This window comes from Callorhinus ursinus, unplaced genomic scaffold, assembly GCF_003265705.2.
Source record: "Callorhinus ursinus isolate GAN/ISIS: 27379988/994484 unplaced genomic scaffold, GSC_fseal_2.0 scaffold772, whole genome shotgun sequence".
Lineage (NCBI taxonomy): Eukaryota > Metazoa > Chordata > Mammalia > Carnivora > Otariidae > Callorhinus > Callorhinus ursinus.
In genome coordinates this window covers 467-17,295 of record NW_027397827.1, presented here as the reverse complement: position 1 = coordinate 17,295, position 16,829 = coordinate 467, and the positions used below count along the sequence as shown (strand labels likewise).

General features: G+C 35.8%; 1 protein-coding gene across 1 annotated transcript; it reads right to left on the bottom strand.

The window, feature by feature from the left end:
• Positions 1–767: 767 nt before the first annotated feature.
• LOC112813453 (complement factor H-related protein 3-like) lies at positions 768–10,667 on the bottom strand (the record flags this gene model as incomplete). The annotated part of the gene is made up of 3 exons (XM_025858501.2): positions 768–950; positions 9,822–9,998; positions 10,434–10,667. Coding segments are annotated over 3 exons (594 nt in total), but the record flags the coding sequence as incomplete, so codon positions are not given.
• Positions 10,668–16,829: the final 6,162 nt, after the last annotated feature.

Here is a 16,829-nt window from a genome sequence, read left to right as displayed (position 1 = left end):
CTGGAAACATTTCTGTCTCCACTAATCATATGTTTATGAAGATTTCCTAAGGGAGAGGATTTTTTAGAAGTGCACCTACCCTTGACCATCAAACATGTAAATTCTACAGGTTAAATTAAAATTATGCACTATGGACCCAGATCTTGACTTAAAAACATAACTTTTATGTCTAGGAAAAAAGACTGACATAAAGGTTTAATCACCTAAAAACAGGTACAATAGGGACAAAGATGTCAGCCGAAAATAAATGAGTTTATAGGAGAACACACAGAAGGCTCCTATCTAGTTTCCAAATCACAGGATGTTTTATTTTATTTAATTAATTAAATCACAGGATGTTTTATTTTATTTATTTATTTTTAAAGATTTTATTTATTTTTTGACACAGAGAGACACAGCGAGAGGGAACACAAGCAGGGGGAGTGGGAGAGGGAGAAGCAGGCTTCCCGGGGAGCCGGGAGCCCGACATGGGGCTCGATCCCAGGGCCCCGGGATCATGACCTGAGCTGAAGGCAGCCACTTAATGACTGAGCCACCCAGGCGCCCTCACAGGATGTTTTAAAGTGGAAGAAAACTTGAACTGAAAGATAGACTGATATTCCACCCTACAAGTGATTAATCTTAATTGTAAAAAAAATTATATATTTTTTCATTTATCTTTTCAAATGGGTACCATGTCAGTCCCTCCCCCCAGAAAAGAATTAAGTTAAAATAAACTTTTGCACAAGGATAATGAGGATAATGAATATGAACATAAAATTACTCACTAATACATGTGGGTTGAGGTGACCATCCACTTTGCAGACATGTAATTGATCCTGAAGTTTTACCATCTGGTGTTACATATCCTGATTTACACTGATACTGTGTTTCTTTATTCAAGGGATATGCAAATTCATATTCAGACAAAAATCCATTTTCAATTGTTATATCCGATTTTAAACATCTTTCTGAAAGGGAGACAGTATAAGGAAAAGATAAACGTGTAAATAAGCATTTTTATAGACTCAAATAATGTAACAATATAAAAAATAAGGAGTCATTTATAAATGAAAACCCAGAAAATCCAAATCACCCAAATTCTTGTGACAGAGAAAATAAGCTATGAGTTTCCAAAGATATTAAATCAGGATAGTTCATTAAATTTTTTTTTTTAATGAAGAAGCAAAATTTAGAATGCTCAGAATCCCTTCTAGGAGATTATTAGAAATTTGTTTGTCTAGTGGATCTGGAATCCTACAGCATGCCAGAACGATACTGGCAATGGATCCTTTCCAGGCACTTGTTTTAAATATTGTGTACTCAGGAAATAAGTCAATCAGAGAAAGACATGTATCATATGACCTCACTGATATGAGGAATTCTTAATCTCAGGAAACAAACTGAGGGTTGCTGGAGTGGGGGTGGGGTGGGAGGGATGGGGTGGCTGGGTGATAGACATTGGGGAGGGTATGTGCTATGGTGAGCGCTGTGAATTGTGCAAGACTGTTGAATCACAGATCTGTACCTCTGAAACAAATAATGCAATATATGTTAAGAAAAAAAAAAAGAAGAAGAAGATAGCAGGAGAGGAAGAATGAAGAGGGTGAAATCAGAGGGGGAGACGAACCATGAGAGAGGATGGACTCTGAGAAACAAACTGAGGGTTCTAGAGGGGAGGGGGTGGGGGGATGGTTTAGCCTGGTGATGGGTATTAAAGAGGGCACGTTCTGCACGGAGCACTGGGTGTTATGCACAAACAATGAATCATGGAACATTACATCAAAAACTAAAGCAGCGCCTGGGTGGCTCAGTCGGTTGAGCATCTGACTTTTGTTCTCAGCTCAGGTATCGATCTCAGGGCTGCGAGTTCAAGCCTGGTGTTGGGCTCCACACTGGGTACGGAGCTTACTTAAAAAATAAAAAAGAAATAAATAAAAACATATTGTCTTTTGAATTGAATGATAAGAAAAACATTCTAAATAAAATTTTGTGAGATGATACTAAAGTAGTGCTGAGAGGGAAATTTTACCATTATATAGATATAATAGAATAGACTGCATATCAATTCACTGTTTCTGCTTTAAGAAATTAGAAAAAGAAAACCCAATATGTGCATAAATTTGAAAAAACAGGCTGTTGTTAGTGAGATGGTGGAATAAGGTGTTTTACTATTCTCTATTTGATTTATTTCTGCTGTAATCTTTATTATTTCCTCCCTTCTAACATTGGGCATGGTTTATTTTTCTATTAAGGCATAAAGTTATGTTGTTTATATAAAATCTTCTATTTTAATGTAGTCATTTTTCACTAAAACTTCCCTCTTCCCACTGTTTTTGCAGCATCTCTAAATTTCATTACATTGTGTTTTTGTTTTCACTTGTCTCAAGATATTTTTAAAAATTCTCTTGCACTTTCTTCTTTGACCCAATCATTGTTTGAGAGTGTGCTGTTTTCTTTCCATGTATTTGTGAATTTTCCCATTCTTTTTGCTATTACTGAGTTCTAGTTTTACTCCACTGTGGTTGAGAAAGATACTTTATAGAATCACGTGCAGTCAAGGAAGATGTACATTTCCACTGTTGGGTGGAAAATTCTGTATAAATCTATTAGGTCCATTTTGTTTATATTGTTCAATCTAGAGCTTCTTTGTTGAATTTCTGTGTGGGTGTTCTATCCATTATTGAAAGTGGGGTAATGAAGTCTCCTAATATTATTGTATTGCTGTCAATTTCTCCTCTTTAGAGTTGTCAATATTTGCTTTATGTATTTAGGAGTTCCAATGTTGGATCCACATATGGTGAAAATTGCTGCATCTTCCTGTTGAATTGACTCTTTTATTATTATATAATGTCCTTCTTTGTCTCGAGACAAAGTTTTAGACAAAGACAATTTTTTTCTGATAGAAGTATAGCCACTCCAACATTCTTTGATTGCCATTCACATGAAATATCTTTTTTCCATTACTTCACTTTTAGCCTATTGTGTCTTTAAACCTAAAGTGAGTTCTTGTTTTTTCCTTATTCAGGTACTGTATTCCTTTTAATAGTAAGTTTAATCCATTTACATTTAAAAGAATTATTGATAAGTGAACACTCACTATTCATACTTGGCTAATTGTCTTCTGTTTTGCAATTGTTTTTTCAATCTCTTCCACTTTTGATGACTTCCTTTGCTATTTGATTATGTTTTACAGTTACTTACTTTGATTTTTATCTCATCTTTTGTATGTCTATTATAGGTTTTCCTTCCTACTTTATTGAAGCATAATGGATAAAATTGTATATATAAAGTGTACAATGAGATGACTTGGTACACGTATACTTTTGGAAATGATTTTCAAAATTGCATTAATCACTTCACATACTTTTTTTTTGTAGCTGGAATGCTTAAGATTTACTCTCTTAGGAAACTTGAGCTATACAATACATTATTGTTAACTACATAATATTACTAACTACATGTACATTAGATCTTCAGAATTATTCATCTTGTAACTGAAGGCTTACAGCCTTGGACCAGCATCTCCTCATTCCCCCCCCCCATCTGCAAGCCCCTGATAATTACCATTCTACTCTCTGCTTCTATGAATTTGACCTTTTCTTTTTTTCTCTTTTGATTTTATATACAAGTTTAATCAAGAAGTGTTTAACTCTGGCTTATTACATTTAATATAATGTCCTCTAGTTTCGACAATGTTGTAAATAGCAAGATTTTCCTTTTTCTCATGGTTGAATATATCTCACATCTTCCTTATCTATCAGTGGACATTTAGGTTGTTTCTATATGTTGGCTATTGTGAATAAAGCTATGATGAACAGGAAGGTGCAGATATTTCTTCAAGATACCGATTTCTTTTCCTTCAGATATATACCCAGAAAAGGGATTGCTGTATCATATAGTTCTATTAACATTTTGAGAAACTTGTATACTGTTTTCCGTATGCCTATAACAAATTACAATCCTACTCAAAGTATACAAGAGTTTCTTTTTTCCACATTCTCTCCAACACTTGTTATCTCATCTTTTTGATAAAGCCATTTTAACAGGTATGAGGTGATAGTTCATTATGGTTTTGATTTGCATATACCTGATGATTAGTGATTTTGAGTACCAATTGGCCATTTGCCATGTATTCTTCAGAAAAATGTCTATTCAGATCTTTGCCCATTTTTATTTATTTTTATTTTTTATTTATTTATTTTTGGATTGGATTTTTTTGCTATTGAGTTATATATATGTGTATATATATACATATATACACTCAGATCTATGGTTTGCAAATATTTTCTCCCATTCCATAGGTTGCCTTTTCATTGTGTTGATTTAATGAGTAGAAGTTTTTCATTTCATATAGTTTTATGTATTTCAGCTTTTGCTGTCTGTGCTTTGCTGTCATATCCAAAAAATATCATCGCCAAGACCAATGTCAAGAAGATATTTCCCTATGTATCTTCTAGGACTTCTATAGTTTCAAGTCATATTTAAGTCATCTAGAGTTAATTTTCATCAGTGGTTTAATATTGTGGTTTCATTTTTTTTGCTTGTGCTGAAGACGCTACTCTCCTCATGTGTATACTTGGCACCATTATCTAATTTTAATCAAGGATATATGTGTGACTTTATTTCTGGCTCCTAATTTCATTCCATTGATCTGCCAATATGATATTATTTTCATTTTAATCACTCTATAATATAGTTTGAAATCAGGAAGCATGATGCCTTCAGCATAGCTCTTCTTTCTCAAGATTGCTTTGGCTCTTTGGGAGTCTTTGTGGTTCCATGTAGATTTTAGGAGTGTTTATTCTACTTCTGTGAAAAATGCCAGTGCTATCTTGACATGAATTGTATCTATTGATCACTTTGGGTAGTATGCACATTTTAACAATATTAATTCTTCCAATCCATGTACATACACTATTTTTCCATTTATTTATATTTTCTTCAATTTATTTTATCATTGTCTTATTGTTTTTAGGATACAAGCCTTTCATCTCCTTGGATAGATTTATTCCTAAGTATCTTATTATTTTTGATGCTATTGTAAATGGTATTGTTTTTTAAATTTCTCTTTCTGATAGTTCATTATTCATTACACAACAGATTTTTGTGTATTGATATTGTATCCTGCAACTTTACTGACTTCATTTATTAATTCTAACAGTTTGTGTGTGTGTGTGAGTGTGTGTGTGGAGTCTTAGGGTTTCTTCTATATATGTCATCTACAAACAGAGATAATTTTACTTCTTTATTTTTTATTTGGGTACCTTTTCTTTCCCTTTGTTCACCAGTGGTGACAGTGTGTATCCTTGTCTTTTTCCTGACCTTGAGGAAAAGCTTTCAGCTTTTCACCATTATATATGATGTTAGTTATAGGCTTCTTATTCACGGCCTTTATTATGTTGAGGTCTGTTTCTTCAACACCTAATTGTTGAGAGTTTTTACCATAAATGGATTGTGAATTGTGTCAAATGCTTTTTCTCTGTCTATTGGGATGATTATATGATTTTTAACCTTTGTGTTGTTGATGGGGTTTATCACATTACTGATTTGCATCTGTTGAACCATCCTTGAGGCCCATGGATAAGCGCAACTTCATTACAGTGTATGAATCTTTTAATATGCTGTCGAATTCAGTTTGCTAATATTTTGTTGAGCATTTCTGATCTATGTTTATCAGTGATACTGGCCTATAATTTCTTTTTTCTTGTAGTGTCCTTGTCTAGCTTTGATACTAAAGTCATGCTGATCTGGTAAAGTGGTATTGGAAGTGCCTCCTGCCCTCAAATTTTTGGAATGGTTTGAGAAGAATTGGTATTAATTCTTCTTTAAATTAAAATGAAAACTCTGGTCACAGACTTTGTAGAGATATTCTAAATTAACGATTCAGTCTTGTTGCTTGTTACTGATTTGTTCAGATTTTCTATTTCTTAATGATTTTGTTTTGGCAAGTTTTGTATTTCTAGAAATTTATCCATTTCTTCTAGGTTATCTAATTTGTTCGTGTGTAATTGTTTATGCTTGTCTCTTATGAACATTTGTATTTCTGTGGCATCAGTCGAATGTTTCCACTTTCATTTCTCATTTTGTTTATTTTATCTTCTCTCTTTTTTCTTAGTTTATCAGTGTTAGGTCTGTCAATTTTGTTTATCTTTTCAAAAAGGTAGGTATTAATTTTGTTGATTTTTTTGGTCTTCATTTCATAGATTTCTTCTCTGATTTCTGTTATTTCCTTGCTTCTGTTAATTTTAGGCTTAGTTTGTTCTTTATCTAGTTTTTTTGATGTATAAAGTTGATTGTATATTTGAAATAATTTCTTTTTCTTATCACTATAAACACCGCTCATAGAACTGCCTTGGTATGTGAGGCATTTTTTCCTCTCTTGCTGCTTTGAAAATTCTCTCTTTGTCTTTGGTTTTAGCCAGCTTTATTATAAGGTGTCTTAGAGACAATCTCTTTGGGGACCTATGAGCTTCTTGATTTTGTTAGTCCATATGTCTTCCTAGATTGATAAATTCTCAGCCATTATTTCTTTAAATAAACTTTCTGTCCCTTCCTGCATCTCTTCTCCTTTTGGGACTCATGCAATGCCTAAAATATTTCCTGTGATTTCTTATAGCTCACAGAGCTTCCTTAAAACTACTGTTTTGAATTCTTTACCAGGAAAATCATAGATCATAATTTGGGGTAAGTTACTGGAATATTATTGTGTTCCTTCAGTGGTATCATGTTTCCTTGATTTCTCTCCAATGTAAGCATTGCTACCCCAGCTTTCTTTTGACACCCATTTTCGTGATAGATGTTCTCCATCTCCTCATTTTCAATCTGCAGGTGACTTTTGTTCCAAAATGAGTTTTGTGGGCAGCATACAGATAGGTCTTGTTTTATCCATTCTGTCACCTTATGTCTTTTGATGGGAGCCTTTAGTCCATTTCCATTAAAGAAATTATTGATAGATATGTGTTTATTGCCACTTTATTACCCGTTTTATGTTTTTTTCTGAAGATTTTCTCAGATCCTTTCTTCTATTTCTCTCTTTTACGGTTTGCTGGTTTTCTTTAGTGACATATTGGATTTCTTTCCCTTTATTCTTTGCATATTTATTAGTGGTTTTGATTTGTGGTTACCATTAGGTTTTTATTTAACATCTTCTGCACATAGCAGTCTATAATAAGTTGATGGTCATTTAAGTGTGAACCCATTCTTACTCCTCTCCTCCCCAGGTATATGGTGTCATATTTTACATCCTTTTATTTTGTGAATTCCTTGACTGTATTTTTTTTTTTTTACAGAAATATTCATTTTTACTGCGTTGGGTTTCCTACATTTGTACTGTCACTTCTGGTCTCTTCTTTTCACACAGAGTCCCCTTTAATATTTCTTGCAGGGCTGGATTAGTGGTCATGAACTCCATTAATTTTTGTTTGTCCTGGAAACTCTTTTATCATTCCTTCTGTTTGAGGAATAGGCTTTCTGGATGGAATATTCTTGGCTACAGGTTTTTCCCATTCAGCACTTTGAATTTATCATGCCACTTTCTTTTGACTTGGAAAATTTCTGCTGAAAATTCCCTGGTAGCCTTATGGGTTTTCCCTTATAAAGGGAAAACTGTCTTTTTGTTTGTTTTGTTTTTGTCTTGCTGCTTTTAAAATTTTTTCTGTATCACTATGTTTTGCCAATTTAATTATAATATGTCTTGGTTTGGGTCTGCTTTTGGTGATTTTGGGGCGTTCTCTACGCTTCCTGGATCTGGATATCTGCTTCCTCCCCCAGATTAGGGAAGTTTTCTGCTATTATTTCTTCAAATAAATTTTCTGCCCCCTTTTCCCTCTCTTTTTCTTTTGGGACTCCTATAATAGGAATGTTGTTGTGTTTGAGGGAGTCACTGAGTTCCCTATGTCTATTCTCATAATTCTTTTTTCTCTCTTTTGTTCAGTGTGATTACTTCCATTACTCTGTCTTCTATGGCATTAATTCATTCCTCTGCTTCCTCCAACCTGCTGTTCATTCCATCAAGTGTGTTTCTCATTTTGTTTATTGAGCCCTTGATCTCTGCTATGTTATTCTTTATCTCTGTGTTAAAGGTCTCACTCATGTCTTCGACTTTTTTTCTCAAGTCCACAGAGTATCTTTATAGTATTATCTATCGGGCATATTGCTAGTATATATTTTACTTACATCTCTGGCTGTGGCCTTGTATTGTTCTTTCATTTGGGACAAATTCTTGTGTTTTCTCATTTTGTCTAAATTGCTGTACATGCTTCTTTGTTCAGAAAGTCAGCTACTTCTGTTCTTGAGGGTAATGGCCTTATGAAGAAGAGATTCTATAATGCTCTGCAGTGTTGTGACCCTTGTCCCCCAGGGCCTGACACTTCAGGGAGTGTCCCCAATGTGTGCTGTATGCACACTGCTGTTGTGTCCTGACTGCTTTATCCTTCGGGCCAATCATCTGCAGAGGCCCTCTCTGGTCAGTGTTTGGTCCCTGGTCTGACTGTGGTGAGTTTTAACTTCAGGTGTGCTCTGGTCTGCTTGTGAAATGAGACCTCTTATCACCACTGCTGGAATCAAGGCTTCCCAAAACTCCCAGGTTGGGAGATGTGGTGGGGGCAGGGGTTCGGCTTGGTTTTCTGGGGGAGGAGGCTGGCTGTTCAGGGACTGAGGCAAGCATGACCGGGAAGGGTGGTTCCACTGGAGCACAGGGAGGTGGGACTTGGTGCAAGCAAGTTAAGTAGTGAGTGCTGGCCCTGTGCTGGTTCCCACAGGTGGCTCTGTGTTTATGCTGAAGGGTAGGGGAGGGCAATGGCACCTGCCAGTTCCTTTGTTGCCAAAGGGCTCTCTCTGTGAAAACTGCCTTTCTGCAACACGCTCTTCACTGTGTGCCCTGTGTGCTCTTCAGATTGCTCTTTCCAGCTGTATGTTGACAGGCTGCTTGGTTGCCTTTTCTCCAAGCCCCAATGTCCTTTGAGCTGTCCCAGAGCCAAGCACACTGACCTTGAAAACCCCAGGCTTTAAACCCCACTGGTTATAAGAATTATGAAATTTGGCCTCTCTCACTTTCCAAGACAATTGCTATGGTAATTCATTTTTCCCATGTGCTCCCTTGTGTGTTAATCTGTCCCTTGCCTTTCTCTGTGACCATGGCTCTCTCCCCACCTCAGTGGCCACAATCCGTTTCTCTCAAACTGTGTACATCTTATTTCTTCAATGTGGCCTCTTCTTGACCTTTAGTTGTGGATTTTGTTCTGCCGGTCTTCAGGTTGATTTCTGGGGTACTTAGGATGGTTTGATGGTTATCTAGGTGGATTCATGGGTCGAGGCGAGGCTAGGCTCCTCCTCCTCCACTGCCATCTTCTTCCCTCCACTGCTGGTATCACTCTATTATTACAGGTTTCTTCTTTGAGATTCTTTTACTGTTTTCTTGACTAATACCTATCAGGAGACATCTATTTTGCTGCATATGTATCAAGAAATGTGTATATCCACTCGTACATACTTGGAAAAAAATAAAGCTATGTATATCCATCGGCAGAAATAAGAAAGTTGATAGAAACATTTTGCTACAGTTAATAAATATGTGGGTTAGAAAACCATAAATAGGGGCACCTGGGTGGCTCAGTCGGTTAAGCGTCTGCCTTCAGCTCAGGTCATGGTCCCAGGGTCCTGGGATTGAGCCCCGCATCTGGCTTCCTGCTCAGCGGAGAACCTGCTTCTCCCTATCCCTCTGCCTGCTGCTCTGCCTACCTGTGCTCTCTATCTCTCTGTCAAATAAATAAGTGTCTTTTAAAAAATAAAAGAATAAAAGAAAACCATAAATATACTGGGATCTCAGACCATTTACTTACCGAGAAGAATGCATTCTGGAGGAGGGAACCAGCCATTCTCTGTACATGTCATTATAGTCTGCCCATTTTGAAGACCATAACCAGAATTGCATTTAACTCTCACAGTTTCATCTTGGAGAAATGTTTGTTCATACCTTGGATAATCTCCATTTTTCAAATAATTGAAAATACATCGTCCTAAAAATCATAAAAATGGTGAACAAAAAATTTTAAAAACCCACAAATTCAGGCAAAGCAGTAAGTTAAAAACTGTTTGTACAATATTAAAACCATAATGCATAAGTATCCAAAAACTTGAGAAAAACTAAAGCTACTACCAAATGTGTAGAAAGAAAAAAATCAATATTCAATATTATTTATCTTCAGTTTTTATAATTAAAATTTGTATGAATGATATAGGTGTTTTTGAAAAGCTTCTATCTTTATCTGTAATGTGATTTTTATGTAGAGCTCCTCATTAAAGGAAAAACCTATATTGGTCTTTTTGCTCATAAAACTCATCCCTTGGCCTCATTTTTGTTATATAAGGCTTAATTGTACTCACTTACGTGTTTTCCCCCCTCTACTATTTGAAATACGTACACATATACAATTATAAAAAGGTTTACTTACTGCGGCATGGTATTGCTGGTTCCCATCCTTTGTGTGTGCAAGTAATGTATTCCCACTGCTTTTGTGAAGGAGTCACAAAATTGGAATCACAGGAATAGTAAAACTTTTGTCCTATAGCTGCTGGAAAGTATGATCCATAGCTCTTTTCATTGTATAAACTTCCATGTTTTATTTCTGGAAAATCACAGGGCTTCTCTTGCAATAGAAACAAAAACAGTATAAATAATGTTTTACCTTAATAAAAAAATCAAATTAGAAATGAATTGTTTCATTGGTGAATTATATCCTCTTATTAGCATAATTTCACTCATTGCAACATGCTATATGGTAGACCTTCAGAATTATTCAAATTATAACTGAAGGTTTACACCCATGGACCATCATCTCCTCATTCCCCCCATCTGCAAGTCATTGATAATTACCATCCTACTCTGTGCTTCTGTGAATTTGATCTTTCCTTTTTTTTAATTTTATATAGAAGTTTAATCATGAAGTATTTGTCTATCTCTGGCTTATTACGTTTAACATAATGTCCTCTCGGTTCAACCATATTGTTGTAAATATCAAGATTCTCTTTTTTCTCATGGTTGAACAATATTCCGTCGTACATACATATATCACGTCTTCCTCATCCATCCATCCATCAGTGGACACTTCTTAGGTTGTTTCTGTATGTTGGCTATTGTGAATAAAGCTATAATGAACAGGAGGGTGCAGATAGTTCTTCAAGATACTGATTTCTTTTCCTTCAGATATATACCCAGAAATGGGATTGCTGTATCATATGGTAGTTCTATTAAATTTGAGGAACATCCAAACTGTTTTCCATATGCCTGTAACAAATTACATGCCCACCCAAAGTATACAATTGTTCCTTTTACTCCACATTCTCACCAACACTTGTTATCTCTTGTCTTTTTGATAAAAGCCATTTTAACAGGTATGAGGTAATAGTTCATTGTGGTTTTGATTTGCATATGCCTGATGATTAGTGATTTTGAGTACCAATTGGCATTTGCATGTATTCCTCAGAAAAATATTCTAAGTTTTGAAGAAAAAAACAATAAATTTTAAAAGAGACCAAGTACCTCTTCTCAAGCATTTCCACTGTGCTAGGGAAGTTTGTTATTAAATAAGTAATTAAAGAGATGTATGATATGCATTACGGCAGATAAATTCTATTTAGAAAAATAAAGCATGGCAAGATGATACCACTTGAATGGAACATTCCAAATACAATGGAATAGGATGTAACAGGACAACATTCCTGCTGCAAATTAGAAAAACCAGAACAAATTCGTGTGTGTGTGTGTGTGTGTGTGTGTGTTGAAAGGAACTGGATATTTTGAGAAGAAAAAGGATTAAATGAACTAAACCAAAGTGAGACGGGCCTGTTTTATGCAAACATATTGTTTTTAACCATTTTTTCCCAGGTCGTGTTTGCCAACTCCAGGTATGGATTGAAGTTCAGGGTTTGCCTGAATGGAGTATTGTGATGAGGAAAAGAAGAAGTAGACAAACTTTCAGAGATATGTCTAACATGAAAAATTCTGAAACCCTGAAGAATAAAGGTGCTCTCCTGGAGCCTAAGTAGTGTCTTAAGAGTGGAGTGGACATTCTTATAGTCTCTTAGAAAAAGTCCCAATAAGGATCTCATTTCAAATACACAACTGTATCCCCATCAAGACAGGGGCCACCTTTGAAAGTCACTTAGGGTGAGATTTAAGAGCAGAGGTCAAAACACCAGAAAAGCAGGATAAATCTCTAAGAGTGTTCTGGGATTGAAGAAGAAGAGACCAACCAGGTTCTTGATAAAAAGCCAAGAAGGTCTTTACCTTAAGACTTTTGAAACCAGAAATGGACTAACTCAAAATAGAAGTACAACCCAGACCCATCCGAGTTCACTTCTTGATTAGATCAAGAAAGAGCAAACACTTGTCAATGGGAATTAAGTAATATAAACTTTATCATTACATTTATTTAAGAGCCAAATGGACATAACAGAACACAAACGTATTAAATCTGAGGATTGATTTGGAAATATTCAAAATGAATACAGAAAGATAAAAGTGTAGAAAACGCCAACAACAAATAAAATAGAGTACAGGAAATATATGGAGCAGAGTCAAGTGATAGTTCCAAAACTAGAGGAGAGAAAAGACAGAAGTATTTGAAGAAAGAATAGTTGAAAGCTTTCAAAAATTGATAAAAAAAATCAACTCTCAAATTCAAAAGATAAGGAAAAAAACCCCAAGAGGGTAAATACAAAGAAAACCATACTGAGGTTTTGCTAAAAACCTAAGATAAAGGCAAATCTTAAAAGCAGACAGAGAAAAGAACACATATTTCTTTTAGGAGAACAATAAAAATGACACATGTGTCTGTAATAGTAACAACTGAGGCATGAAGAGAATGTGTTGGCATTTCTAAAGTGCTGAAAAATAAGTGGCAACAGAGAACTCTGATCCAGGGAAAACATACTGCAAAATGAAGGAGAATAGAAACACATTCTGAAACAAACCAAAAGCAGAGAGAATTCAACAATAGCGGACTGACACTACAAAAAACCCACTAAAGCTCTTTATGCTGAACGAAAATGATACCGTATATAAACAAAAAAGGGTAATATTAAATGAGCAGACCTGAAGAAAATAAATATATGGGTTAATAAAAAGACTACTGAAAAATAATAAACAATGTGCTATATATATTTTAACAGAATTTTAAAAACTCCATTTACTTAAAATTGACAACAATGTCTTCATAGTGCTTGCAAAAAATTCAGGAGTCTAATACAAAAAATTATAACAAAAATGTCAAGAGATAACAAATGAAGTTAAACTGTTTTAATGTTTACATAGGTTAGAATGTAGTGAAAGTACTGATTAAGGGTAGATTGTAATAATTTGAGTATGCTTATTGTAAAACATTAATATTAAAAGATATATAACTAAAGAAATGAGATAGTGAGGTAGTAAACAATATTTGATTAATATTTTAAAAAGGCAGGAAAGGAGGAATAGAAGAACAAAGAAGACACGACACAAAAAATAAATAGCGATATGTTAGACTTGAGCCTAACTGTGTCAGTAATTACAATAAATGTAAACGGATTCGCCATTCCAATTAAAGTCTAAACACTGATTGGAGAAAAACAGAAAATAAAACTGAAGTATATGCTGAATTACTTTTTGATAAAATGGGACCCGGGTGCCTGGGTGGCTCAGTCAGTTAAGGGTCTGACTCTTGGATTCAGCTCAGGACCTGATCTCATGGGTCCTGGGATCGAGCTCTCTGCTGGGCTCCCTGCTCAGCAGGAGTCTGCTTAGGTATTCTCTCCCTCTGCTCCTTCCCCCGCCTGGGCTCTCTCTCTCAAATAAATAAATAAATCTTTAAAAAATGGGGCAGATAGGTTGAAAGTAAATGATGAAACTAATACACTATGAAAATATTAGCCGAAAAAGATAAGGTTAATATATTAATATCAGGCAAAGAATAATTTAAGGCAGAAAGTATTGCTAGATAAAAGAGGGCTATTTCACAATAATAAAAGAACTACTTGAACAGAAAGATGTAATAATTCTAAATGTGCATGAACATTTAGAATGACTGCTGGAGTTCGCTCATACCAACTCACAGGAGATAATTATAAACATCTCTTCCCAATACAGTATTCAGTGGTGTCACATTGGTAACTTAAAATTGACCATATCATTAGTATTTACACCATGGGTATTGGCAAATTCTACAAATCAAGACTCTTTCTTTTCCTTTTTTATTTTTTTATTTTATTTTTTTTAAAGATTTTTATTTATTTATTGAGAGAGAGAATGGTAGAGAGAGAGCATGAGATGGAGGAAGGTCAGAGGGAGAAGCAGACTCCCTGCTGAGCAGGGAGCCCGATGCGGGACTCGATCCCGGGACCCCAGGATCATGACCTGAGCCGAAGGCAGCCGCCCAACCAACTGAGCCACCCAGGCACCCTCTTTTCCTTTTTTAAAATAGTTGATTGTTATACATTTGCCAGTATACCACTGTACATAAACCTAATAATATGTCTTCAAGATATAACAGAAGTGAAGAAGTAGACAAGTCCATCCTCATAGCTTGAGATTTAAATACACTTCTCCAAGTATTTGATAGAAAAGCAGATAGAAAATAAGGATATGGAATATATGAACATTATTTTTTTTTAAGAGAGAGAGAGCGAGAGAGAGGGATAGCGAGGGGAGGGAGGAGGAGAGAGGGAGAAAGAATCCTAAGCAAGAATCTTAAGCAAGCTTCACACTCAGCATGGAACCCGACATGGAGCTCGATCTCATCACCCTGAGATCATGACCTGAGCTGAAATCAAGAGTCAAATGCTTAACCAGCTAAGCCACCCAGGCACCCCAAATATATGAACATTATTAACAAAATTGACCTTTTTTATTGTCATAGAATGCAACCTTCAGCAGCTGAAGCTACAGATTCATTCCAAGTACCCACGGAACATTCACCAAAATAGACTGTAAGCAAGGCTCAACAAATTTCAAAAGATTGAAAATCACTGTAAGTACACACCTTGACCGCTAGACATTGTTAAGAAAAAATAACTGGAAAAATCTCAAAAGTTTTGAAGTTAAGTAACACTTCTAAATCACTCATGGGTTAAGAAGAAATCACAATACGTATTAGAATACAACTTGAACTAAACAATAATGAAAATATGCTATATATCAAAATTTGTGGGATGATACTGAAGCAGAATTCCTAAACTTTACATCTGGGAGCCCTGTCCATAAAAGCCCTGCACTGTCACCTCAGGTAGTGCAGGAAGGTATCTGGCTCTGGAGAAATTTTCAGCTCTTCTCCTTAGTGGGTAGAAGCAGCAATGATTCAGGAGGCAGGATCTTACTATTGTCATATTTTAAAAACCTTAAGAGTCCTGGGGCACCTGGGTGGTTCATTTGGAAGAGCATGTGACTCTTGGAAATAATGTGGAGCATTAGGAACTGCTGGTGCAAAGGAAAATGGGAACCACCACAGTAGTAAAGATTTTAGCAACTTGTAGTAAAGTTGAAAATATGCATTACTTATTACTTAGGAGTTTTACTCCAAGAAATAGGTCACTGAGAAACTAACACGCGTGTGAACCCGGTTTCATGTGTGGTAATATTTATAGCATAGGATTTTTTAATAGCCAAAAATGGAAAAAACTTCAATATCCATTAATAGTTGAATGGATAAAAATTTATGGTATATTCGTGCAATGGAATAGTACACCAACACTACAAAATGACACGAAAAGATAAAATAATAATCACACGAAGTAAAAAGACACAAAGGTACATTGATATTATAGGATGATTTCAGCTATATAAAATTCAATAACAAACATAGATATTAGGGATGTGTACATAGGCTGTGAACCTATTAAGGAAGAGCAAAACTGTAATTACCAGAAATATCAAGGTAACGTTTTCTTCTAGAGGAAAGGTAGGGGTATTGACATAAGAAACCCACTGGGATTTTCTGGGATGCTGGGAATGTTTTACTTGTTGACATGGGTGATTTATTATATTTGTAATACAGTACATTCATATTTTACTCTTACATATTATATCTCACGATAAATGTATTAAAGTAACAGAATCTGCATATAGAGTATGATGCTTATTTTGCAAAAAAGTAACTAAATGACATATAAAGAGATCACAGTATGTTACTATGAAGCTCATGCCTACTGATTATAATTGCTAATATTTTTAATACTGCCTGCTGCTTAATTTAGGTATAAATACCCTTGATATTAGAACGACTACAGGAGGAGCTAAGAAGGGAGGGTGGTAGGAGGACCCTAGGCTTGCCTCATCCCTTTAACACAGCTAGATAAATATCAAATCATTCTGAACACCCACAAAATCGATCTGAGGACTGATAGAACAAACTGCACAACTAGAGGGAGAGAAGGGGTCACATCATGGAAGGTAGGAGGTGTGGAGACATGATTTAGGGGAGAAATGGGTCACAGGTGCTGTGGAGGGGAGCCCTGGTCATGGAGAGAGGCAAGAGAAAGAGAGAGGGAATGAGAGAAAGAGAGAGAGAGGAACGCACAGGGGATTGCAGAAGGAAACACTTCCCCAAAGGCATTGACTGGGAAAATGAGGAGGGCTGATTTTTGTGAGTTTTTACAACCAGTGGGCTCAAAGACTAGAGTTTTAGAAGTTTGCGGCATGATCAGTATGGAGCCCTGAGGGCGCTGCAGTGTTGCTGTGGAGAAGGAGGGCAGATAGCCTGGGGACAGAAGATGTAATCTGAGGATCCCCTGGGATGTCCTGGGAGAGACAGTTCCCTCTTCTTGATGCACATCTGGGAGAGGTGGCATTGCCCAGAGGGGGAAGAAAAGAGCTGACA